Raw genomic sequence first — 25,758 nt, 5'->3', positions numbered from 1 at the left:
GGAGAAAACATCCAACAAGCGCCTTGTGTCCAGAAGCCCACACGTCCTAATGCAAGTCATGACAGTTCTTAAGCTTACTGCGCACCTAATTGTGCCGGAAGGCGCACATACTCTGGCAGCAAGCTAATGACAAACAGCAAGTTTAACGCTGAGGCCTAAAAATAGTATTCTGAGTAAGAGTTCACTGTGCTACATCCCTCAGCTTCCATTCAATGCCGTGGGAGTTGAGCGTGACCGAAGCGCTCCCTGATCTCAATGTGGGGCAGAGGACAGAAGCGGGAGGATTACACAAGGCTACATGGTTTGGGATCAGCTGTTCCTTCAGCCCTCTGTAGCTCCTCTGCCACCACCTCCACCTGTGACACCCACACATCTGCAGGGCAGGTGACCTGCAGGCTGATGCACTGACAAGCTGAAAGCCTCCATATCCAGCACAGCACAAAGCTGGAGCCCAACAAATCTGGGTAAGGACTTGGATGAGGATTTCAGTTTTGCTGTAGGGCTGAGTAAAATGTTTCCCGTTGTACCAACTGGCTCTTAAAGGCCCAGCATGTGCACTGCGTACACTGAAGGCTACTCTGGCTGTTCTAGGTCACTCAGCTTAAGTTTTCGGCCACAAAATACGCCTGCAACCAAGAGTCTTTCTATTATTCATGGAGAAAGGGCTGTTATTTTTAGCGAGTTTTTAAGATTTGTACTGAGGTAAATATTTCATACCAGAGGAGGAGGAATTTCTAGAGATACTTTCAGCCACCAGCATGACTGTGTAGAGTCCCCTGAGCCTATGAGTCATGTTTGTTAACGTTCGCAGTGTAACAAGAAGACAGGCGTGTTTTCTGGGAGCGTGTTTTCCTCACATCTTGCACAAACATGGCATTTTTGCAGCCTACCAATGGGATTCTCTACAGTCTGCATCTTCTGCCACTTTAACCACACCTCAGCCATGCTACCCACTCGCAAATCATGCAGCCCAGGATGTGAAGCACAGTGTTCATGTGTTCGAAGAAGGCGCTCAGTGACAGTTTTTAACTGAACTGTAAGATTTGATTATTTCACAGCCTTGGGAAATCCCAATCCACTCCTATTTAGGACGGGCATCTTAACCTCATTCCAACCCGCTCCTGCTTTCAGCTGCTGCAATGTAAAAGCACACATTTGCTCCAGTGGCTTAGTTACTTTTTATTAATTTCTTCAGAACTCCTAAATGTCATCTGCTCCTGACATTTGTTTGAAACTTAGCTGCTTCCCCGCTGAAATCCACCCCAGCTTATCGGCACAGCCGGAACAAAAGAGTATTTCCCATAGAATATAACATCCTTTTCCAAAGTCAGAGTTACGCCAACGAGTGTTTGGGTCATTATAGAGAGCCATAAGGTCTCTCCTGAGCCTCCTCCAGGCTGAACAACCCCATTTATCTCGGCCATTCCCCCTAAGACTTGTGCTCCGGACCCCACACAGCTTCATCGCCCTTCTCTGGACACGCTCCAGGGCTTCAACATCTTTCTTGTAGTGAGGGGCCCAAAACTGAACACGGAACTCAAGGAGCGGTCTCACACAGGGGGAGATGCGGGTACCGTTATCTCTGTGGTGTTATCTCTGTGGTGTTATCTCTGTGGTAACCCCACGGGCTCCAGGTCCACACAGTACTTTTCCTTTAGGAAGTTTTTACCACTCGGGGATATCCGAGTAGGAAAGCAAACAAGCGCCCATTGTCTATTTATTTGAGGGTAAACGAATTCCCTTCCAGCTGTGTCAATTGTACGACCCAGAAGACACAAACACAGCGGTACAGGTGCCCGGGCCGAACAAAGGGCCCCACGCGGGCAGCGGGCTGGCGGGGCGCTGACAAAAGGCCGCCGCCCCCCGCCCACATCCACCTCACTGCGGGCGGGGCCCCGCGGCACCTCCCCGCTCTCAGCCGGCCCCGGGGGGAGGCGCTGCCCAAGTCGGGCTGCGAAGCGGTCGGTGGCCACCTGGTCCCGGGCAGGGCGAGAGGTGAGTGCAGCCGGGCAGCGCCGACATCTTGCCGGGGGCGGGGGTGGGCCGGGGCGGGGCTGAGGGACATCGGAACCGGGGCTACTCGGCTGCGGGATGCCGCTCTTTTCTCTCGTTCCCCTCTCGGTTTCGGTGGTCACGGGTTCGGATGGTGGGGAGCGGAATAAAGGCGAGCCCGGCAACCTGCCGACCAGCCGTAGGGAAGCTGCAGGGTGGCATCCCTTCTCTCCGGTGTGAATGGCTGGGGGTGTCCCGCCGCGCTGCCCTCCGGTTTCCCGAGCGGGGCTTGTGCTGGAGGTCGGGTTCGGCGTCCCGCAGCGGGAGACAAAGCGCTCCGCTGCTGCGGGGCTGCTGTGAAGGCGCTGGAAGCGGGATGCTCCTACCGCCCTGCCGCTTGGGCTTGCGGTCGGTCGGCGCTGGGCTATAGAAATAAATGAGGCAGCCGTGTTGACTTGTTGGGTTGCTGTTTTTGTTTTGTTTTGTTTGCTTGTTTTCCTGACTTCTGTGTCTTTTTTGTATCTCCAAGAGGAAAAAAGCTCAAGGGTTTTGCCATCTGAAAGCCAAAAAGGAAGATCTGATTAAAGGTGTTTTTAGCTGAAAACCTGTGGTTTTCGTTTTGTTGTTGTTGGGTTTTTCTGCTGTGAAACTCGTATCTCGACACGCTTGCTGATAGACTTTGTGCTGGCAAACCTTCTGTTTGGTTTTAGAAGTGATTTGGTCTCGGAGAGACAGAGGGGGTCTGAGCAAAGGTTCAGAGAGCAAATGAGAAGCCGCCAAACACACAGGGATGGGCAGCTGCCATACAGCCCCTTCTCTGCCTTCATCTCCTCAGTAGGGACATCTGGGCAGCATCCACACCACTCCTGTTAGTTTTTTCTGGTGGACTTTGAAATCTGTGCGTTTCGGATGGTTTCCAGGAGTTACACGTTCCACTGATTCAGGACTATACAAAAGTAGTTACAGAAGTCACCCAGAAGAGCGCTGTTGTGTGCGTGTTCGTGTCAAAGCCGGCACAGCTGCCCAGAGAAGCTGTGGTTGCCCCATCCCTGGAGGTGCTCAAGGCCAGGTTGGATGGGGCCCTGGGCAGCTGAGCTGGTGGGGGGCAGCCCTGCCCACAGCAGGGGTTGGAACTAGATGATCTTTGAGGTCCCTGCCAACCCAATCCATTCTGTACCATTAAAGTCAATCAGGAAGGTGAGCAGCAGCATTCACTGCTGAGGCTTTGCGGGAGGTTTCAAACAGCCCTCAGTTTAAATCATCATAAGACACGCGTTTACTTGAAACTTCTAAGTCAGTGCTCCTTTGAAGTTGAAAGTTGTTGTCAATTGCCATTTCTAACAAAATTGCTCTGCGGGGTAAATCTATAAGAACCTCATTAGGAAGTACTCAGTGTGGTTAAATTAAATTGAATCCCACATGGACCAGAGGGAAGCTCGCTGCCCCTTTCCTGAAGGGTCTCCTTTGTCTTGTTGCACAAACTGTGCAGGCGTGGGCTGGTGGCAGCGCTCTGCATCCCTGCAGGAAAGGCTTCTTGTTCTCAGCACAGCTTGGCCATCCTGCTTTCCTGGTTGTTATGGCCAAAGAATGAATGCTGTAGCTACGAGTCTTGAGAGATTTTTTTTATGTGTTATTTCAAAATGTTTTTGGCCTCTGACAGACTGAGTTTGGGCACAAGGAAGAAAAGAAGGGACTCTCTCTGCAGTAGATGTTCTGTGAGCCCTTTGAAAACGGACACCCTTTGTATGTTTGTCAGCAGGTCTGTGGGGCGAGGTGACCCGGGCCGTCCCCAGAGCCCATGCCCTGTGAGCAGAGGGAAGCACAGAATGCTATAATGGGAGAGAGAGCCGTTGCTGTGCAGTCACTGAGCTGTCTTTCCCAGGGGCTTCATCCACAGGGAGGTCTCTGATGTTCTAAATGCTGATACTCCAGTGCCGGTTTCCATAATAAATGATAAATAAATGGGACATGCCGTGTATCTATTGACCTTCAGAAAGCAGCATCTAGTTTGTTTGTTTCAACTGAGTTAGCTGGTAGCTAGGGTTTGTGTTCTTGGCTGTGGGCATCTCTGAACTAAACACCTGCCTGCATAGAATGGCTTCATGCTGATGGCAGCATCTTATTGAGGCTTTGCACACAGAGGGGTAATGCGCTGGTGAGCTGGGAGCTCAGGTGTATCAGGAAGACAGCTTGAATAAGGGGAGGTTTGTCAGTGTTTAAAGTACGGGGTCAAGCACTGAGCCATCTCATTCTCCACAAAATGCTGTGTAGAGCTGTCAGCTTCTATTGTATTTCAGGTTTATTTTAAAAATGAAACAGGGCCTGTCATTCTCTGAGGCTCTGAGGAAAAATCTCTGAAATATGATCCAAGTGAAACCAGATACGGACTATGAGCAGTTCTAAAGAGATGTCAACTGCTCTCTGTTCCGTTGTCTTGAGGCGTCAAGACCAAAGAACACAGCATTCAGGCTGGTGTGATTATCCCTAATGGGTGGAATGAGAAATGAGTGGGAATGGGAATTTTGCAGAGTGAGGGGGCAGGAGGAGGAGAAATTTAGGTGCCTCATTCTGAAAGCTCAGTTTTCAGGGACGTAGGTGGTTTGGTGGGAGTCTTAAAGTCTTGGGAAAACATGGTTTTGCTAATAGTGATCTCTAGGCAACTAGAACTCTATAATATGATGCCTTTCTCAATGTTCTCCAAAAGTAGCAACTGTTTGTCATCCACCGTTAGATGCTGAGTTTTGTACAAAAGAGACAAATCTGCTGCTGCATGAAACTTGAGGCCCTTCGTTTTGTTCTTTTCAACCAGAAGTGGAAGTGCTTTTTGTGGCTGGTCCAGACTGGTAAAGGATTTGAGATGTAGGTCATGGAAGGATGCTTGCAGCTGGTGGGCAAGGAGGAGGAGGACATTCTGACTTTTGTCCATACTTTGTTTCATAGAATCATAGAATTACCCAGGTTGGAAAAGACCTTGAAGATCATCAAGTCCAACCGCAGCCTAACATAGTTTCAAGGAGCTCTTACCTCACCCTCACACTCTGCTCTGAGGGACTGTGGCCAGATTGGTGGTGCCTTCTGGAGCCTGTAGCTTGAGAAAGGGAGCAGAATTTGACTCTTTGCTTGTTGTTACTCTGGCACACATACTTGCAGATTGCTGTAGGGAAGGTTGCTTAAGTCTCGGGAGGACTTGATGATGCTATGTGGTATATGTTTCTTTTCTTTCTCTTAGATGTCTTAAATGCAATGCACAATTCTGAATTAAATAGCAAGAGATCACATTTTCTTATACAGCTACCCCAGAAGGAGGCAGGAAGACAGCTGAGGGAATTGCAGTTAAACATGTGAGTGTTCCTCAAAAGGGTAATTTCTGTCTGTAAGATGAAAGATTGAACAAATAAGAAAGCATTTCTCTTATTAAAGCCATTTGATTTTTCTCTTGAAGAGGCCTCAGTTTAGCCCTTGCTAAGCAGTCTTGTAGTTTGTTAGAAATTAGCATTTCCTATGGAAGTCCGTTGATGATTTCTAATGCTTTGTGGAAGAGTTTTAAATAAAAAATGAGAACATTTGTCTTGAAGGACCACTTAGTGCTCAAGTTAAATGTTGATCAGAGCAAAGCTCCAAATGAGGAAGAAATGTAATCTTGAAATTGATTACGTTTTTGATACATGTGAGGGTATTCTGCATGCCCTAGAGATAGAGATGAGCGCATCTGGGGATTCGTTGTTATTGCTTTGTTATTCTCTGAACAGAATGTGAAAGGATTGAGGAATGGTAAGAGTGTAGAAATACAGTATTTCCATAGGCAGAACTTGAGCAGTTAAATAGGCATTAATAACATCCGAAAAGTCTTCACTGTTTTTATTATGTGATCTATTCTTTATGGCACGCTACTGAGTGTGGGTAACGTGGATGAATCTGAGTTTAGGTGATGAAAAGACCCATTTATATATGAGTCCTCAATGCTCTGAGCGGGAAGGGCCTATGAGCTTTGGGAAATGAACATTTTTTTTTCCTCCAGTGACTTTTGAAGTGTCACAGAATCACAGGGATTGGAAAGGACCTCTGGAGATTATCTTGTTCACCTCCCAAGTGGGTTCTTAGACATCTCTGTCTGATGTCTGAATTTAGTAGGAGGCATCTAGGCTATCTATCACCTGTGTGTACCCCATGTGTTTAGCAGTTTCCCCATGCATTGTGCAATGAGAAGAACAGAGCCAGTCCTGCAAAGCACAGAAACTGTAGAGAACGCAGCAGCCCAGATTCATTAACTAAAAATAACATTCTCATCAGAACATTACAGTACGGGTGTAAGTACCATTCCACGTGTTTAAATCCATTCCACGTCTTTAAATCCATTTATCTGCAATACTGTGTCCAGTTCTGGGCTCCCCAGTACAAAAAAGATAGGGATCTCTTGGAAAGAGTCCAGCGGAGGGCCACTAAGATGGTGAAGGGCCTGGAGCATTTCCCCTGTGAGGAGAGACTAAGCGAACTGGGTCTGTTTAGCCTTGAGAAAAGAAGGCTGAGAGGGGATTTGATCCAGGTTTATAAATACCTGAGGTGTGGGTGCCATAGTGGCGTGGCTGGTCTCTTTTCAGTAATGTGTAGGGACAGGACTAGGGGTAATGGGATGAAAGTACAGCATAGGAAGTTCCACACGAATGTGCGTAAGAACTTCTTTACAGTGAGGGTGACAGAGCACTGGAACAGGCTGCCCAGGGAGGTGGTGGAGTCTCCTTCTCTGGAGATATTCAAGACCCGCCTGGACGCCTACCTGTGTGATGTGGTGTAGGGAGCCTGCTTTGGCAGGGGGGTTGGACTCGATGATCTCTAGAGGTCCCTTCCAACCCCTACAATTCTGTGATTCTGTGAAAAGAAAAAAGTCTTGGATAAAACTATCCAGGCTCTGGGGACTCATTCAGCTCAGTTTTCCTGCACAAACCTACACAGCACACTGATGAACTCCTGGTCCATCACATGACTTTTCAGCCTCAGCCAATACGGCTGTACAGGGTCATGGTTGCAGAATATGGAGGCAAATCGGTGAGACAGCTGGATACCCTAAGTAACTAGTCTACTTTTGAAGGTAATTATTAACTACTCCCTTTGCAATGTTGCTCTTGAGTTAAAAGGCGATTTCGGATGGGAACCGAATCAGTTGAAGTGTGTGAGTGCAGAGCAATTGAAATACAAAGACTCTTGCTTTCTAAAATTGTTACTGTTTTATGAACTTAATGGGCAATGATTGAGGAAAGCCTTTACCTCTTAAGAGATAATGTGGAATGCTCCCTCGTATTATTTCTTATTATTGCATGTTACTGGATTAGTGGCCCTGCACAGACCTTGCTAGCCAGGGCGCTGCTCGCAGGGGCTGAGTGCGAGAACAGAGTGTAGGGAACAAGCTCCACCAGCACTCTCAGGCATATGGTGAGTGAAGGTCCAGGTCCATGGTGAGGAGCATCAGAATCCAGAGCTGGGTCTGAAAGCAGGGCTGCAGCACAGATCTGAGGTCTGCCTTGGGATCAGGGCTCTAGACAGCCGCTCCTAGATTGTAATCATTAGAATTATAGAACTCCCAGAGTTGGAAGGGACCCAAAAGGATCATAAAATCCAACTCCTGCCTCCACACAGGACCACCCAAAAGCTAGACCAGATGTGTGAGAGTGTTGTCCAGATGCTTCTTGAACTCCAGCAGCTTGGGGCTGTGACCACTGCCCTGGGGAGTCTGTTCCATGCCCACTATCCTATAGTGATGGAACTTTTCTTGATATCCAGTCTGAGGCAAAAGCTCAGCCCTGGGCTGAACTTAAATGCAGGTTGTGCTCTTGGTTGAAACAGGGTCAGTGCAGCCCAGCAAAGCCTTCAGGCTCTGACAAGTAGATCTAGATTCTGCCTGTGCTTTTCCTTGGGTATTTAACCAACTCTGGTATCTGTACTCTGAATCAAGAAAACTTGACAAAAAAACTTAGGACTGTTAAAAGTTTCTGGTCTCAAACTTTTCCTCTTCTTGCCCCCCATGTCCCAAAGCAGGGGCGGGGAATCTGCTCTGATCAAGAAAAGTATTGGTTTTAGTTTGTAAAGCTGACGTTTGGTAGCACGTATCAAATAGTGGAGTTTTTTTTTGTTTCCTTTTGTTGTTTCCCTTGTTACATCACTCTGGTTTTGGGCATTAGTTTATCTCGAGATGTTTTGAAATCACAAAAACTTGTGTCTGCAGAATCACATCCCCTTGGATCGCTGCAGTTCATCTGTCAAGGAAGCCGTGACTACTTGGAACATTTTGTGTTAGCTTTAAGGACAAAAGATAAGGTTTGATTGTTTGCTTCCCCCTCCTTAGATGTTTTCCAACTTCTAGGCTGCCTCGCTCAGGTCAGTCTTGTGGATGTCCCTGTGAGCCACCTCTCTTCATGAAAAGTATGAAGAATGGATGTAGTGATTATGTCTTAGCCCTTTCCTCTATTTCCCATGGTTTTTTTTTCCCTGGGCTGCTGGCTCAAAAAGTGAGTTCACGTTACTGCTCTTAAAATCAAAATAAAGAAGAGGAGTGGGTCAGGAAACTTAATTAAAGTAGAATTAAGGTCAGAAATGTGTGTCTCTAGTTGCGTGTTTGGATAGAATTATTTCTGGTGATCTTTAGGAGTTTGCATTCCTTGAGGAAAGGCAATAAATTAAAACTTTATTCTGAGAGTAATTTGCTGATTACTGAAGCATAGATCCAGCTGCATTTCAGCTTAACCTTTAGTAAGAGCGGGGGGAAAATCCTGTGCAACACTGATATTTTTTGCTTCTTTGGTGCAGATTCCCTGTTCCCTCCCTCAGTTTGGGTGGGGGAAAAGGAGAAATCAGGACCAGAAACTTTAAACTTTTCTAAGGGACTGTAGTTAGGTACTGGAATAGGCTCCCCAGGGAGGTGGTTGAATCGCCATCCCTGGTTGCGTCTAAGAGCTGTTTGGATGTGGTACTCAGCAATATGATTTAGTGTAGGGTTTTTAGAGTTAGGGTACTGGTTAGGCTGCAGTTGGACTTGATGATCTTCAAGGTCTTTTCCAACCTGGGTAATTCTATGATTCTATGAAGGAGGAAAAAAATATATCTATTTGTTTAATGCCTGAAAGGTAATTGAAAGAAATGCCTCGCAACTGAAAGATCTGTTGAAGTGCTGTGAAGTGTTTCTTTCATTAAAACAGAGGCGCTGCTCTGTTAAGCTGTGTGTGCACGTGTTGCCCAGTTGCACATCAAACACTCGCAGAGGTAGATGCGGCTTAAAAGTAAATACTGTTACTTATGAGCAGCGTGTGTGTGAGTGCAGCTGTACTGAAGGCAAACAGGTTTCTGCTACCTGCGTGACAATGGGGATGTGTGTGCTGGGTATGGGAGGATGGGCAGCTGCAGAATAACCGGAGCTCGTTGCTTGCAGCTGCATTTCCAGAGCAGTGACAAATGTGGCGAAGCCTCAGAAGTCTGGAAACAGGAAAAGGGAAAATTGTAGGAACTGTACCACTGGCTAAAAATAAAGTGTAGTTGCTGTCTTTAATCTGATGAGAAGATTCACCTTGCTGTGGTATTTCAAGCACAGTGTTTCAACAGGAAATCCTCTCTTCTGTTGAAGAACTGGAATAAGAGGTAGAGATGCTAAACGCTCCTGACGTGATTCCTGGGAGACCTGCTGCTAAATAACATGGGATTGACTTTTGCTTGTTTGTTTGTTTGTTAAGCTGATATCTCTTTTACATCAAGTTAATTTTTTAATGGGGTTTACTTTCTTCAGATCTCTGCAGCTGTCAGATCCTACAATGTAATGTAGGATTTACTGAAGCAGATACAGCTACGTTGGAAGCACTGGGTTTTAGAACACGTGGACATTGTGAAGTGCTTCCTTATCCAGAAAGCATTACATTTACGCCAAGAAATGTGTTGGGCTTGGTGCTTCAGGCACCAGGGGGGTTAAGGGTGCTCCTGTCCCCCTGCTCAGGAAGGAAAGCTCAAGGGCCCTGGGCACCAAGTCATAGCCAAACCTGACTGCTCTGCATTATTGGTTCCCCCTTCCACTCTCCCATCATCAATGTTTCCTTCAGTTCATGTGTTTATTAAAGCTTCTCCCAGCAAGTTCAGTTTCCCATAGCGCAGGAAGCATTCTGTCATGTTTTAATCCTTGCGTTCATTTGCTTTTTGCCAGCTCACACTCTGGGGTGCTCTTTCACCTGCTTCAATTGGCTTTCCAAATATTGACTCAGCCTTCTGAAAATACTAAGTGACATCGCTCATTTTTGCCTTCATACAGTTGATACTAAGACTGCATGAAATATGGTATTTGTATATTGGTTTTTGTGTATGCGAGGGGCTCGCTGACTTACAATATAACTATTATAAAAAGCTACAGGGGACTCCTGACATTAGTATTTTGGATACTCTTCTGTGGATGGCTGCTGTGAATTGCATGCGATGCCATAGGTGGCTATTACAAACTGCATGGATTTAGATGAAACCAAAGGTATCAGTAATCTGTTTGTAACTGTTGATCTTGGCACTACTTGAGGGTTTTCTTTTCAGATTATGGGGTTTTTCTGTGTGTTTGTGAGCGAGATTTGGCAGCAAATGATTTTCTGTCTGTTCTTTGATTTACAGAAACCGCCGCAGAGCCTTTTCATGTCTGACTATTGGTATTGGAGGCTGGTCCCGTGTAGAGAAACTGGAAGCTGTAACTGTTTTGCAACAGCCAATCAGTCTAATGAGGAGAAAGAAGAAGACACGAGCCACCAGGTTGTGGTGTCAGACATCATGCAGCTTGTGCGAGACAAGCAGGAGGTGCCGGAAAGCACAGCAGGTGAGGGACAAATGTGGTGTGTTTTGGAAACGGTCCTGCTGGCTGCCAGGCTGTATTAGGGGAAGGAGTGATGGTTTTGGAAACTGTAGCACTGGTGTCTCATCACAAGCACAGAGTATAGGGAAGGGAACCCAAATAAACCCAACTATTGGCTTGGGGGAGGGTGGTGTTGCAACAAAAACAGACATCCTGAGGCAGTCAGCAAGGAGTGAGGGCTTTTACTCATGAGTATTGATGCTTGCCTTAAGAAATTAAAATAATTGCATAAATTAATTGATTAGCAAAAAATAGTAATCCCAGAGAAACCTGACCTACCTTCCTACTGTTTTAAAACTGTGCTCTGGAGAAACTGCTCAGAGAAGCAAGAATAAAATAGCTCCATACTTCATCGTATTTTTCTTGCCCTGGTCCATAAGCAGGAGAAAAATGTAGTGAGTGCTGGTATGCAGTGACAGGGATTAAGAACTCATTTTTTCCCCTGCCATGTGATCTTACATTTACTCATATAGGAAATTGTTACAGGTCTTTGCCTTGATACTGATGTAGATGGACTACAATGCTATAATGTGATAAACTTTTCTAATGGATAGTGAGTGGTCTTTATTAATACATATTCCTTTGGTTTTATTAAGTTACATATATAAGCCTCCTAAGTCACTGCAAAATATCTGCAGGTATTCATGCAAACCTCGTTAGCTAGAAATATGATCCAAAACCAGACAGGTGAAGTCAACTGAAATGCAGTTTTGCATTCAATATATGATTACAAGGCAGGCTATGACTCCTTTGCAGTAACAGCAAAGGGAGGAGGGGGGAAAGAAAATGGTTCTTTTAGCCTGAATAGGCTAACAATACTAATGCAACTACAGAAGAAAGTTATTCATGTTCTGCTGTAGCTTAGCAGGGAGCAGTTACTAGAATATTCATTTTATTCTTGTACTAATGAGGTCTCAGCCTGGGTATGTTTCTTTTGAGAGAAACAAAGAAAACCCCAAAATCTCAGAAATTCCAGAGTTCATCAGAAGCTGACAAAATAGAACTTCTGTGGTTATCATAAGAGTTTATCTAGATTACAACATGTTCTCTAAAACAGACTGTAAGTCAATGAGAGAGGTTTCAGCATCTCTTGCAGCCTGATAATACTGTAGTATGGAGAGAATTTTGCAGCTCTTCTAAGTTAAGCAACATGTTGCCACTGATGAAGTTTTAATGCCTTTGTTCCCTCTCCAGGAACTCATCTGCTATGCTATTGATGCTATATTAACAGCAGTATTTCTACTACAGTGTTTTCCTAGAAGTTAGGAGGGTTCAAAGAAAGTGTTAGAAGCGTTCAAGGAAAGACTGGATGTTGTGTTGAGGAACATGGTTTAGCGGGAGCTATTTGTAATGGGTGAACAGTTGGACTGGATGATGTTTTAAGTCTTTTCCAACATTGGTGATTCTATGATTCTTCGTTATCATTAAGAGCGGGTCTTCCTTGAGCCCGTGAATTTATGCATTTTTGCTTGAGAATGTTCTGCATCTTGGATGACTTAAAAGCTTGGGAACTCTAGGTGAGGAAACATCCAAAACGCAGCTTCAAGTAGAATGTAACGAAGAAGGAAGCAGGACAATGTCCAGCTGAGTTGTGTTGCCTTGTTTCAATTTGTGTGGCATAATAAATACATCTTTCTCACTCTTCAGAAGAGGTAGGAGAATGTGGAGAATGGAGAAATGGACATAATGAAGTGAAAGTATATGTATATGTGTGTGTGTATATGTATATATATATATATATATATATGTATATATGTGTGTGTATATATACTTAACATTTTAAGTTATAATGGGTGTCTTTTCACCATTTTAGTCAATTATGAGGATATTTATGTAAGAAATTAAATGGCAGCTGAAAAGACAGCTGAATGAATATGTGATGTGCCAATTCTAACAATTGTAAACGTGCTGTAAAACAGATCATCAGCTGCTGTATTCACAGGCACTTGAAATGCTCATCTGTTACATTTACTTGCTCATGGAAATAAATGAATTTGGTACTCAAAATCACAAATTGCATTGTTTTGCATACATAAGCACCGCAGTGGTCCTTCCTAAATTCCTTCTACTCCTTGATGTCTACAAATTCAGACTTTAAAAAGGCCTAACTAAAAGGAAAGAGATTTAAAATGGCGTCTTAGAAGCTTTATCTATTGGCATTCAAGAGTGGCAAGTTAAACCAGTGTGGTTTTGGGGACGCATCCTCTGTTTATGCAATGTATTTGGAAAGCTCCTTGATTCATGGAGCTGTTTATATTCTTAATGACTCTGTCAGATTCAGTATCTAATTGTTATCTTATTTTCATTGTCAAGGTTGTGTGCAATGTTGTGTGCGTTACAACATACCACAAGTCGCTACATGATGGAAAGCTTTCTCAGAGGATTACGTATAAGCTGGGTTAATACAGGTGGCTGGTATATGTAGATAATGAGGCTATAAATACCAAGCCAAACATTGTCACTGAGGTTGTTTACATAATAATAATAATAAAGTCAAATTAAGAAGGAAATCTGTGGGGTAGTCAGGAACTTCTGTGTCAGACTTCCATATGCAGATGCATTTCTTTCCCTTGAGTGACAACATCTTGTTGTAATCTGATTCACATAGGTATATCTTCTGTGGAATAAAGATGGCATTACAAGCATCTGGAGCTGTCCATGCAGATGCTAAATAGCCTGTGACCTTTCTTGCCTTCAAATATTAGGGAGTCCCTAAGCTGGTTAGTGGGGAGTCCCTAAGCTGTAATGCACAAGCTACTTAGTGATACGTGGCATAGAGCTGGGGACTACTGTTAGCATCTGCTATAATGCTGAAGGGGGAGCTTGGAATTTATCTTTTTATTTGTGAATGTAAAGCTGTGTTTGCCATAACTGTTGGCTAAGAAAGTGTTCTGCCCTTTATCTGTCTAATTGGTGGCAGTGGGTTGTCACTAAGGGGCTGGCTGGATCTTACCATGGGAGTTTTATGTCCATGCTGAGCTGTCTGTTTGGCACTAGACATTTGATATAAGGTGTATATCCAAATAAGATGTAGCACGTGTTATGTGAGTACAGTTAATATTTCTTAGTTTTCAAGGTTATTTGCTTACAGCTGAACTCATTTTTATAAGCAAATCTCTTGATAGATCTGTTTCTTTACTGGCCGTGCTATGGCTGCTCTCAGTCTCAGCATGTGTATATGAGCAAATGATTGTTTATTAGCTGAAAGTCCTGTTTTCTACTAAAACTGAGTTTGTATTGAAGGAATTTGGCAAGTTCATAGGAATTAAACTCATCAAAATGAGACAGTTTATTCCAATTAGCTTTAAACATGTTTTAACAACACAGAAAGGAAAACACTGGCATGGTACACTTCATCTGTATTGCACTGCTGATTTAAATAATAGAGCATTGAAATCCCAGCTTGATTAAAATCACTTAGAATCTTGTCAGGATTTTTGTCTAAGTCTTAAGCTGTGCAGGTGAGCCAGCCTCTTAAATTAAATTAATACGGAACATCTTACTCTAATTCTTTACTTCTTGGGGATAACAGCAAATACGGAATACATTAAAATAAATTCCTGTTCATCTAGCAGCATTCAGTTCAAGAAGTCAGAGCAGAAAAGCTCTATTAGTGTAAAAAGACACTGCCAGATGGAAAATGAGCCAGAGATAGGGGTATTTTGGTAATGTCAGCAGTTGTGTTCAGAATATGTATGTGTGCTCAGCTCTGTGCCGAGCACACCAAGTGGTTTCAGCTGCTCCTTGCAGACCTTGCCCTACAGACCCTTCATCTTTGTAGCCCTCCTGCTGACACTCTCTTAATGGTTTTATGTTCTTATATTGTAGTACCTGAACCTGCGCTCAGTGCTGGAGGTGAGGCCACAGCAGTGCAGAGCAGAACAGTGGCTTTCCTCACCTGGCCGGCAGTGCTGGGCCTGATGCATCTTAGGGCACAGTGACAGTCATCAGTGTTTGACCATTGCATCAGCCACAAGCACTTCCCTGTTTGCAAGGAGCATGTCCAGTGGGCCACCTTCACTTGTTGGCTCAATCACACCTTTACCAAAATGTATTGCTCCACCTGTGTCAGAAATCTAGACTATGTCAAAGTTGATGTGTTCTTGAGTACTGGCATTTTATTACTGTGTAGTGGGGTGTGAAATTATTTTCTATCACTATTAAACTAGTAAAACCAAATACATTTTTCTTGGGTTTCTACACATTAATTTTAGGTAGCCATATATGCCTTTTTGTTTGTGATCTACTTGAAATACATGGCCATTTTATTTAAAGATATAGCAGCCATTTTTCATTTATGATGGAAATTAATTGCTTTTGTGATGCCTCTCTCTTTTGATTTCCATCATGCTTCACTTTTCAGGTATTCTCTGTTTGAAAGAAGTATTAAATTCTTGCTGAAATTGAAGTAGGAGAGCTTTGTCAGTTCTGTTTAGACACCAGCTTAAGTACCTTTGTGCTTTTGGTACCTTGTGAGTCTCAAAGAAATAGGAAAAGTGCCTAAGCAGAAGCATAATTGAAATTTGTCAGGTGTGATGTCTCTAATCTGTTTAGGCATTCTGTAAATCCCATTTTGCTGCACCTGTAGACAGTGGATATCTTTGTAAATCTGCTTGATTGTAATTCCTGCACAAGAAAAAGATGAATTCTGTGATAGAAACTGACTTATTCTTCTGAAAGGGTAATATATGACCTGAGACACATCTTAGGGATGTGATTCCTATGTTATGAGGGGCAGTTACATGGTGGGTTTAAAGTTCTTCCTGTGCTTCCATAACAGTGGGTAGTGTGCTGGGTTTGGTATATGGGGTTACAGCTATGGATGTAAACTCTAGTTCTTGCATGGGTGCAGTAGAAACCATCCAAGCTACAAGTTTCATACGCTGTTTTAATGTCTCTCAGCACCACCTGTAAACGTTTAAGGAAGAAGTGATGAGTTAAATTGATCATCTGGCTTCCAGCTGGACCATTTGTCATGGAAATGAATTGCTTTGCCTCTGTTCTAGCAATATGCTGATGAGATTTGGGGTTCAGTTGTTGCCTCTGGCTCCAAGGAATTACTCAAGGCTCTATGATGCAAATAATTAAATACATACACAGATTTGCTGGACTTAAATCAGTGCACACTCTCCTGGTGTTTAAAAAGCCAAGCCAGCTCTAGAGAGGAGCGTGGTTTGATAACAGAAATATTGGAAAATGATGAGATAAACCATGTGAATTTTTTTTTTGTTATTCAAGGATATTTTTGCATTTCGCTGGGACTTCTACAAGCATTTATGTACAAAAAGTAACATGTGTAGAAACACTCTTACTGTTGAAAATATACAGGTAACACAGAGCTCTGTTTCACATTATCCTGTGGCATCAATTGCAGAATAGATGCATGCTGATACGACAGGGTTTCTTGGCTGTTGAGTGTTAGGCTGTTTTAGAGTTAAACTATAATTGGTTAAATGACCAGCTGTCAAAGGAGAACTTTTCCTCTAGCTAAAGATGAGGTGCTTATTTTAATTGCTAGAGGCTAAAAAGAATTTATTTAATTTGGACATGCAATTTCAGTTACTCAGTGAGCAGCTTTATATTTTTCATCTCAGCTTATCAGATCTGTTTAAGCCTATTTGTTGATCATTAGTTTCATTAGAAAAACTGTGGCTCTTTAAAATTATTTTTGGCACGTAATTAAGCTGTTGCCTGTAGTCTTAAAATATCTTCTAAAATAACTTTTGAATGGCTTAATATATTTTCTACTGACAGTTGCAAAGCATCTTTGTGCATGGAGAGATGAAAATGGAATTGGTATTGCATCTGGAATTGACTGATTTTAAACTCACTGCTATCAGATTGGCGTGACCTCTTTTGCAGAAGCTAATTTGGGGAAATGCATTTTTGCTAATTACTGTGTATGTGGTAGCTCAGTTGCACGTGTGCCTTCCACTGAGGTATCACCTTGGGGTAGAACAGCTACAGTGAAAATGATAGATGGACTCTGTTTCCTTGTAAGAAAACGGCAGCAGAAAATAATCTGGGATTAACTGCTGCCAAGGAGACCAGTCTAAAAGGTGAAGCTTCCAAAGAAACCATGTATCATTTCTGCTAGGGTTTCCTTTTTTCTTTGTCCTCCCTATAATTACTTATTTTGCGGAACACCTCTTGTTGTAGAACATATACACCATCCTAATGTTTTTCATAGAAATTTACTGTCCATTGGCCTAATTCCAGCTCTGAACAGCAGTGCGGTACAATGTATGGAGCACTTCATTTCACAGAAGTTGGCTGTGCCTGCTCTTTTCACTGCTATGAAATATATTTTCATAAGAAGGCTATAAATGGGATTCTAGTATCACAATATGTGTGCAACCAGCCCTGCATTGAATGAGAAAGTTATTCTATTTTTTTGCATCCTGGAGGGCTCCAGCAGGGAGTTTTGTTCTCTGTGCTTCAGAAGGGGATGCTGCTCAGCAGAGTGCAGGAAGGAGCAGTACTGGTGCTCGCAGAACCTTGGTGGTATTCAGGCATTCAAGTTCAAGGAGATGATCCCCAGTTCCTTAGTAATTCCTGTGATGTTCTTTCTGGTAAGGGCTGACCTACTTCAGGTTGACATCTTTGAGTTTTCCCAGAGCTGCTGCCCTCTTGAGAAGGCTGGTGTGAGCTGTGCTCATCAGCCACTTGGGCTGCTACAGATGCCTGGTGTGTATCTCAGCTTCTCAAGAGGCAGGACTTGATCACTGGATCAGAGTGGGCAACAGGAATGTGAGACCTACACATTCATGGAACATACCATGTTGGAAGGGACTTCTGTATTATAGGGACCATATACTGACTCTACACAGGCAAACCCAAAATTCAAACCCTATGTCTCTGAACATTATCCAAACACTCCTTGAATTTCAGTGCTGTGACCACTACCCTCAATAGAAATATAGATTGTTTTGTCTTCCACAAAGCCTCAAATCTTCTTGTGCTCCTGTTAAGAAGATACCTAGCTTGAATGAGTGGATGCCATTACAGAAGGCCAGTGTTGGGCATCACAAGTCCAAAATCCTTGTTGATCTTTGTCTTTAGCTTTTAATAAGTTCATGTGTAATCATGATGCTTTCAAGAACTTTTGTGCAATCTGAGGTCTGAGCTGGCTAGTTATTAGTTACGGCTTTTTACTTATTCTTTTTAATCAGGAAAAATGTTTAATGACTAGGAAAAACAGATTTAAAGAGCAAAAGGGGGATTTAATAAACTTTGCTGCATGAACTTAAAGGTTGTTTGCACACTTCTGCTGGCAAAATTCCCATCACTGGTTCTGTTAGCACTGCGTATCTAATATCCCTCAAAGATGTAATAAAAATATCTGGTCTCCAAATGGCAATGGTAAGTCACTGCTATTTTTATCCATCTTCTTACTGGGTTTGTTTTGTTGTTGGAGAGGTAATTATAGACCAAATTCATGTGTAAATCTTCAGTTTTTTCAGCTCAAGTTATGCAAAACTACATAAAAGTATGTAAAGATAGACACTGTAAGTATTTTCTGCTTCTGAGTCTGGCTCTTTAATCTCTTCAAATACATCGTATCTTGCCCCTTCATGTCCAGTAGATGTTGCTGTTGAATCACCAAGGCTGAAAGAGGAGGAATGGTAAATATTCTAGTATTTTATGTGGACAAAGGAGGTCTAAATTTGCAAAAGATGCAATGTCTGTAGGTTTTTTTTCATTTATATATATCAGCTTGGGAACCTTCTACGTAAATGACAGTAGAGCGATGTATGTAGTAGTGAGTTTTAATGTCCTGTGCAGCAAAAGTGATTTTCTAGCCTGCACCTCTCTTATGGTTTTACTTAATATTTATGTTTTATACTCTTATCCTAAGAAGCCTAAATCATGTTGGCCATGGTGATATCTCCATAGCATGGTACAATTTTGCAAATCTATTCCACATGGTTAGAATTAGCATTCCTGCAGCCTCTGGGTTGGTGCTGTTCCTTGGAAGCTTGGGGTATTGCCAGGTTGTTCAAGCACCTTTTAGAATGAAAACCCATGACGGGGGGTGTTTTTTGCTTGCTCTTACTGAAAGATAAAGATTGAGGGAAGCTGATCACTATTGGACATTAAAAGAGGATATAGAGGAAGAGACTTATAGGTAGTGCATTTCCTTTAGTAACACCTGTTCAGTAAGATTATATGTAGAGGGGAAAAAAAAACAAAACACACATTAATTCTGGTCTTCTAACAGAGGCTGAAGAATAATTTGATATTGAATAGAATAAATGCATGAATAAAATACTAAATAAACAAGTGATCACGCTGTTGAATTTTCTTTTGCAATTATATGGGAAAACATCTGCAGCTATTGGTTTCCTTGGAAACAAATTCACTGCAAAAGCAAAATGCACTGCACTGAGTCTGTCCATTTTACTGCATTTGAGAAGAGTTTGATGTGTGCACTTGGACATTATGACTACATTTGTTTCTCAAATGCTGCGTCATGTATGCTTCTCTTGCATCAAACACGTAATCAAGGGAGATGGGCTGCATGCATTGGATTTTGGACAGAAGAATAAGCAAGGTTGGTATTTACAGAAGTAAACATGGACAGTGTGTGTGTGTATATATATTCTACAGCATCTAGTCCTCTGCACACTTAGTTTTAGTCTAACCTTTGAAGCTCAATGCTATTGTCTGCAAATTGTTGCAATCTTAGTGGGATTCTGGTGATTAGTGTGCTGCTGAAAATAATTGCTGGCACATTTGCCTCATGATACAACTTTGGCAAGACACTGGCTTTGTTTGTATTATATTTAATAAATTCAGTGTGGGGTCCATGTATGCGTTCTCTCAGAGTATTTTTGTTCTGGCTGTAACAGGAGTATGATTTCATGTATTGTGTTAGGATATTTCTGTGGTGCATGTGATGAGCTTCAACTGTTGAAGCCAAAAACAAATCCATGCAACAGTGTGATCTGTGTAATTATATCAGGAAGAATTTAAAACTTTTATTTGCACTATTGTATTTCACGAAAGAGAAGTTATGTTAAACAATCATTAAATAAGAATTGTTTTGGACAGGATTCTTTAATGCAGCTTCATGTGAGTAACTGAGTTGCAGGTATGTGAGGTAGAAGTCATATCTGTGACTGTTTTCTGTTAGTAAAAAGGTTTTCCAAATGTACTGGAAAAGTAACGTGCTGTACTAAGAAGTCTGTGCTGTATGGAAGCAAGATTTTTAACCCGTGTTGACAAAACATTGGCTGTAGCTTGGCAAATATTACAGAGACATCTGGCAGTGATTCCAATTCTAAAATAGTTTCTATGGTATCCAATAAAACTATTTTTCTCTCTAGAAGAAGGCATGCGACCATGTAAAATTATATGTAAACTTAGGTATTATGTCCTTTGCATTCAGGAGTTGACTTGTTTGTATTCATGAGACTCTAAGACCTTGCTGTGTTTCCTACCTCCAGCAGATAGTGCTGTCTGTCTTGGCTGAGGTATATCTTTTTGAAGAAATTTCTCTAGAATCATAGAGCCATAGAAAGGCCTGGGTTGAAAGGGACCGCAATTAACATCTAGTTTCAACCCCCCACTATGTGCAGGGTTGCCAGCCACCAGACCAGGCTGCCCAGAGCCACATCCAGACTGGCCTTGAATGCCTCCAGGGATGGGGCATCCACAGCCTCCCTGGGCAATCTGCTCCAGTGTGTCATCACTTCACTTGAAGTGAAGTATTCATGGGTCTTCTTTTATTGCTATTTCCTTTGGGTGCTCTAAGTTACTGATATTACCACAGAATTGTTGGTGTGCTCTCTATACAAAGTAAGACTTCTGGAGGACCAGGGAGATAGAAGGAGTGGGTAGATGCACTGTCTTTTCCATGAGAAACTGGTCTTTAGCTTTAATTGCAAAGGGCAGGAGCACAGGTAGGAAAACTGTATAAGAATTATTTGTTTATCATCTTTTATTCATGATCTGTCTTGCAAATCCTGTGCTTCATTTCCTTATTGACGTTTATAAAGCTAAAAAATAACTACAAAAATATTTATTTTGTTGCAAAGCAGGCAGTGCAGTTCCTTGATCAGCTCACTGCCTAATACCATGAAAGCAGGAAAATCAAAGTCAAGCCATATAATAACTACTACCACTTTTTCAAAGCTTTCTGTCTGTGCTCTCTTCCCATACTTCTGCTAAAAACCAGTTGCTCCATTCACTTTGCTTCATGTGGCAGCAAAGAGAAACTGGGTATTTAGAGAGATGAAATAAGGTAACCATTTTCACAGATAACATTGTATAATTCAGAGGTCTTGGATAGTTAAACAGTATCTGACTTCTGTATTTGATAACATCATTGTAAGCATTAGGGTGGGGTGTTGTTATTTTTTCATGCATTTCTCTTATTTTTACCCAAAATAGCATTGCCATTGAAGTTACTTAATGACTTTTTTTACCTTTGTCAAAGGCATTCCTAACAGCGGCAGATCCAACTGTATTAAAGACCAAGGATACCGAGGTGACTTTTTTGTCAGTGCGTGTTTGTTTCTTGTAAGGGTCAGTCAAGGTCTTGAAGGAAGTAAATGGCTCCTAGAGTGGTGCTAATGCAGAGCCATCTCTAGGGAGAGAAAATAACTCTTTCCCTTTCTTACATATTACTGCTTTCCAGTGCAGGCTGTCTGGCATCCTCGAGTTTCCTCTACGTGCTGCCCTTTGCAATCACAGCTTTTAAATAATGCAATGATACATTAATTCTTTTGTTCCTTGAAATCTCTCCAAGGCCTACTGTTCTGACAGCAGTTGTGTTTAAGTACTCTGTGTTATGACAAATATATGACTGTGTTCAATGAAATAACATGAGGTGCTTTCTCTTATGTGTCTGACAGCCTTGTGTATTTTTCCCTTTATTTCCTTTATGTGCTTCTGATTTTTTTGTTTTGTTTTGTTTCCATGATATTTTTTTTTATTATTATTATTGTAAATAATAACTGTCTGGAATTGGATCAAAAATAGCATTATAGTTTGGCATATCTGAGTTCTGTGAGTGTCTTTGAAGGCATTCAGCTATTGTTGTTTGGGGAAACAGTAATTCTACATCTGAACCTTGATGTAGTACTTAGATCTGATAAGTAAGCACAAGTGGTTGAATTGCATTAGAAGTACATGACATGACTACACTGAGCCACTGTGTTGGTAAGCTGAAAGAGCAAGTCTTTTTTATCATATTGAAACTGATCTGATAAGAAATCTGGCAGCGAAACTTTGCGGAAAGAAAACTTGAAGAACTTGAGAAATGGTAAGCAAAGGACCTGAAATTTAGTGCTGGCATTTGGGCCTGAGATCAGCCAGGCCTCTCATAAACAGGACTTTCCCGTGTCCTGGGTGCCTTCCCTGCCTAGTGCACTACTGGCTTTTCTGATAAAGGGAAGCACTTCCCTTGACTCCAGAGCTCCAATGAATGCTATGTTTTTAAAGCTGTGAAAGTGGGGAAAAGGCAGACTAAGTTTTGGATACTTCCATTACTAAAGGAAGTTTAGAATCGAAGCTGACATCCTTTTACCCTGTCCTTTCTCTCTGATGCAACTTGTCAGCCTGTACCTCAAGGGCAAGCACTTCAAATTAATTCTGTGGAATCAAATTGAATGGTCCTGGAAATATCCTACCTTTTTTCTTCTGAACACTTTTTAGATTACTGGCTGTATGTGAAATTAACAATTATAAGTGACAGCTCCATATCACATCTCATTAGAGTCATTTGCTGAGAACATTTTAAATTAGCTCTGACCCTTGAATGGCAGAGCTAATAAACTTGTATGTGCACGGCCTGTTCTATTGAAATAGTGATTTTTATTAAATAGGCCATGTAGTAAAATTTGGATTTTCTTAATACTCCAAATCTGAACACGCACCAAATCAAGGATTTGGAGGATTTTGAGCCTCAAAATATTTGAGTTTTAAAAAATATTGGGAGGATTTTCTTTGGAGAAAATAATTTTTGCTTCCTCTTCTCCAGACTGAACAGTCCCAGTTCTCTCAGCTGCTCCCCATAAGGCCTGTGCTTCAGACTCTTCATGGCTTCATTGTCCTGCTCTCGACTTGCTCCAAGGCCTCAGTGTCTTTCTTGTAGTGAGGGGCCTGGAACTCATCACAGCGCTTATGATGAGACCTGAACAGAGCTGAGCACAGAGAAACAATCACTTCTCCATTCCTGCTGGCAACACTAATTCTGAAACAAGCTAGGATGCCATTGACCTTCTTGGTCACCTGGGCAGACCACTGACTCATGTTTAGCCAAGCATGGACCAGCACTCCCAGACCCATTTCCTCCACACAGTCTTCCAGCCTGTCTGCCCCAAGCCTGTAACATTGCCTGTGGGGTTGTTGTGGCCAAAGGATCCGACACTTGGGTGTGTTGAACTTCCTCCCACTGGCCTCAGCCCAGTGATCCAACCTGTTGAGAACCCTCTGAAGGACCTTCCCACTCCCAGGCATACTGACACTTCATCTCGACTTGGTGTCACCTGCAAAGTCACTGAGGGTGCTCTCAATGCCTTCATCCAGGTCATCAATAAAGATGTTGAACAGGACAGGCCTCTATGGCAACTCATGGGGAATGATGCTTGTGACCGGTTGCCAACTGTATTTAACTCCATTCACCACTGTTCTCTGGGCTATCCAGACAGTTCTTTGCTAAGCAGAGTGTACCTGTCCAAGCCATGGGCTGCCAGCTTCTTCAGGAGAATACTGTGATCCAGTACTGAGGCAGATAGAGGTTCAATAAATGAATATGTTAGTAAACAAGGCATAATTCTGGTGGAGTACCGTTGTTAAAAGCTCATACACATCAACGGGTTCTTTATCCCATGTTCTTCTATGAACCTTACCCACACTCCAGCTTTGTATGAATGCTGGAGGATCATGTTTTTAAGAGAAAGCTTTCAGTATTTTTCCTTCCTGTGTGTATTTTAAGCAAAGGCTTATACAATGTGAAGTCCTCTGTATTCCTTCAGATTGTGAATCTAGGAACAATTTTGTTCCTGTGGAAGAGCGGGATGTTGCCAGAAACTGAATACTGCCATCTCTGCTTATGAATCCCAGTTTCAAATCCCAGATGCTTTACATAATAAAGCCTTACTGGGCTGATTACCAAGAGAACTCAAGTCATTCAGAAAAATAAAAGGAAATTTTCCTTTGCTACATGGAGGAAGAAATGGTGCCAGAAGGAGTCTGAAATGTTAAAAATGCATTTTCTACTTGGATCTCTCATATCGACTGTCCTGTTTCCTCTTTCGCTTCCTTTTATTTAAGGCAAGGGTTCAGCGTTACTCTGGTGCACAGGGTGCATGTGTCAATTCTTTGTAGGACCTTTAAGGATCTGAGTTGGGAAAGTGGGTCTCATCCTGCTCTGCCTGGGTCCAGGTTAGGTAAGTCTGTCTGCATCTGCACTGCTTTAGGTGGATGCCTGTAGCTTCAATGCTTCCACGTTCTGCACTGTTCCATGACATGCTGTGTTGGGCCCAAGCAGGAAAGAATGTGGCTGGTTTGCCAATCTGATGCTGAATGCTGTATTGCCAGAAAGCAGTATGGGATGTGAGGCAGGGGATTTACCTGGGTGGGCATAACTACCTCTCTGCTCTGCCTATTTCCTTTGCAAGTGGTGGGTCAGAGCATATGCAAAGTGTTGGGGAGAACCAGAAGGGTTTTAATTTCTCATAGTTGCACTTAATATTCTGCAAACAGCATTCTGTAGCGGCTAATAAGCTCTTGGGAAAACTAAGCTCCTATGGGTTAAAATGGAAGCCCACTTGTGGATTAGTAGTATTAAAAAAAGTATAAGTAGGAAACAAAGTTGCTTTGGGTGATTGGTTTTCTGTGAGGAGTGGGGAGCATAACTGGTGGAATAAAGAAGGGATTTCTGCAGGGCTTCAGCTATTCAGTGTATTCATAACTGAGCTGAGAGTGGAAATGAAGCACAGAAAGACAAAATTTGCTAATGTAAGAAGTTCTTCAACATAATCAGATTCAATGATGATTGCAAACAAATAGAGAATCGATTTGTGATGCTCAATCACTGTGAAGCACAGTGGCTGAAATTAACTGTTCATCCAAAGTCATACACTTGAAAAAAGCCAGCAGGATTCCCAAGTTAGCTGTCACCCTCAGCAGGAGATCTGGGCTCACTGTGGGCCCTGCAAACAGCGGCAGCTCTGTCAGCATTCAGTGTTGGTCAGAAAGGCAAAGAGCACATTGAGAGGCACTGCGAGGGAAACAGGGAACAACATCTTTATGGCACCACATAACCCGTGCTGTGACAGCTTCTTGAGTCCTATGTCTTGTTTTGTTCACTTTCTTTCACTAGAATTAGGCTATGCAAACGTGTGTCAAAGACAGCCAGAAGTATGGAATTGCTTTTGTGCAAATAGGAACTAATTAGTGCAGGAAATTTTCTGTCTGGAAAACAGACAATTGGAAGGGACATAATATCACCTACAGTGGATGTCTGTATGGTCATGAATGGCTTGGGAAAGTGAATAGCAAGTGTTGATTTCCTGTGGTTGTTTGGTTTTTGTTGCTTTTATTTTTTCCACTGCTTCACAAAAGGCAAACTGGGGCACCCAGAAAAATTCCAGGAAGGTGATTTGAAAAAAAGCAGTTTTTCATGCTGAGTGTTGTTACATCTTGGAATTCATTGGCAAAGGATGAATTGTCGATCGGGGCTTGGCCTCTTCGAACAGGTAAAAGCAATAGGATGAAAGGAAATGGTCTCAAGTTGCACTGAGGAGCTTCAGGTTGGATATAAGGAATAATTTCTTCTCAGAAAGAGTGGAGAGGCACTGACATGGGCTGCCCAGGGAGGGGGTGGAGTCACCGTCCCTGGAGGTGTTCAAGAAACATTTGGTAGTTACTATTGAAATGAATGGACAAATAGTTGT

General features: G+C 42.6%; 1 protein-coding gene across 8 annotated transcripts in view; it reads left to right on the top strand.

The window, feature by feature from the left end:
- The first annotated feature begins 1,895 nt into the window (after window positions 1-1,895).
- Window positions 1,896-25,758, top strand: part of MCF2L (MCF.2 cell line derived transforming sequence like) — a 135,992-nt gene continuing 112,129 nt past the window's right edge. For 6 of the 8 annotated variants that reach the window (XM_032441992.1, XM_032441989.1, XM_032441990.1 and 3 more), the window contains exon 1: window positions 10,618-10,816. In XM_032441992.1, coding sequence (XP_032297883.1) covers window positions 10,639-10,816 — 178 coding nt within the window. In that variant the 5' untranslated portion in view covers window positions 10,618-10,638. Of the gene's footprint in view, window positions 1,996-10,617; window positions 10,817-19,235; window positions 19,407-25,758 lie in introns of those variants that run through there. The other 2 variants (XM_015849326.2, XM_015849264.2) reach the window with 2 other exon arrangements.

This window comes from Coturnix japonica, chromosome 1 (assembly GCF_001577835.2).
Source record: "Coturnix japonica isolate 7356 chromosome 1, Coturnix japonica 2.1, whole genome shotgun sequence".
Lineage (NCBI taxonomy): Eukaryota > Metazoa > Chordata > Aves > Galliformes > Phasianidae > Coturnix > Coturnix japonica.
The sequence above is the reverse complement of the archived record's forward strand: the minus strand, read 5'-3'. Positions and strand labels throughout refer to the sequence as shown.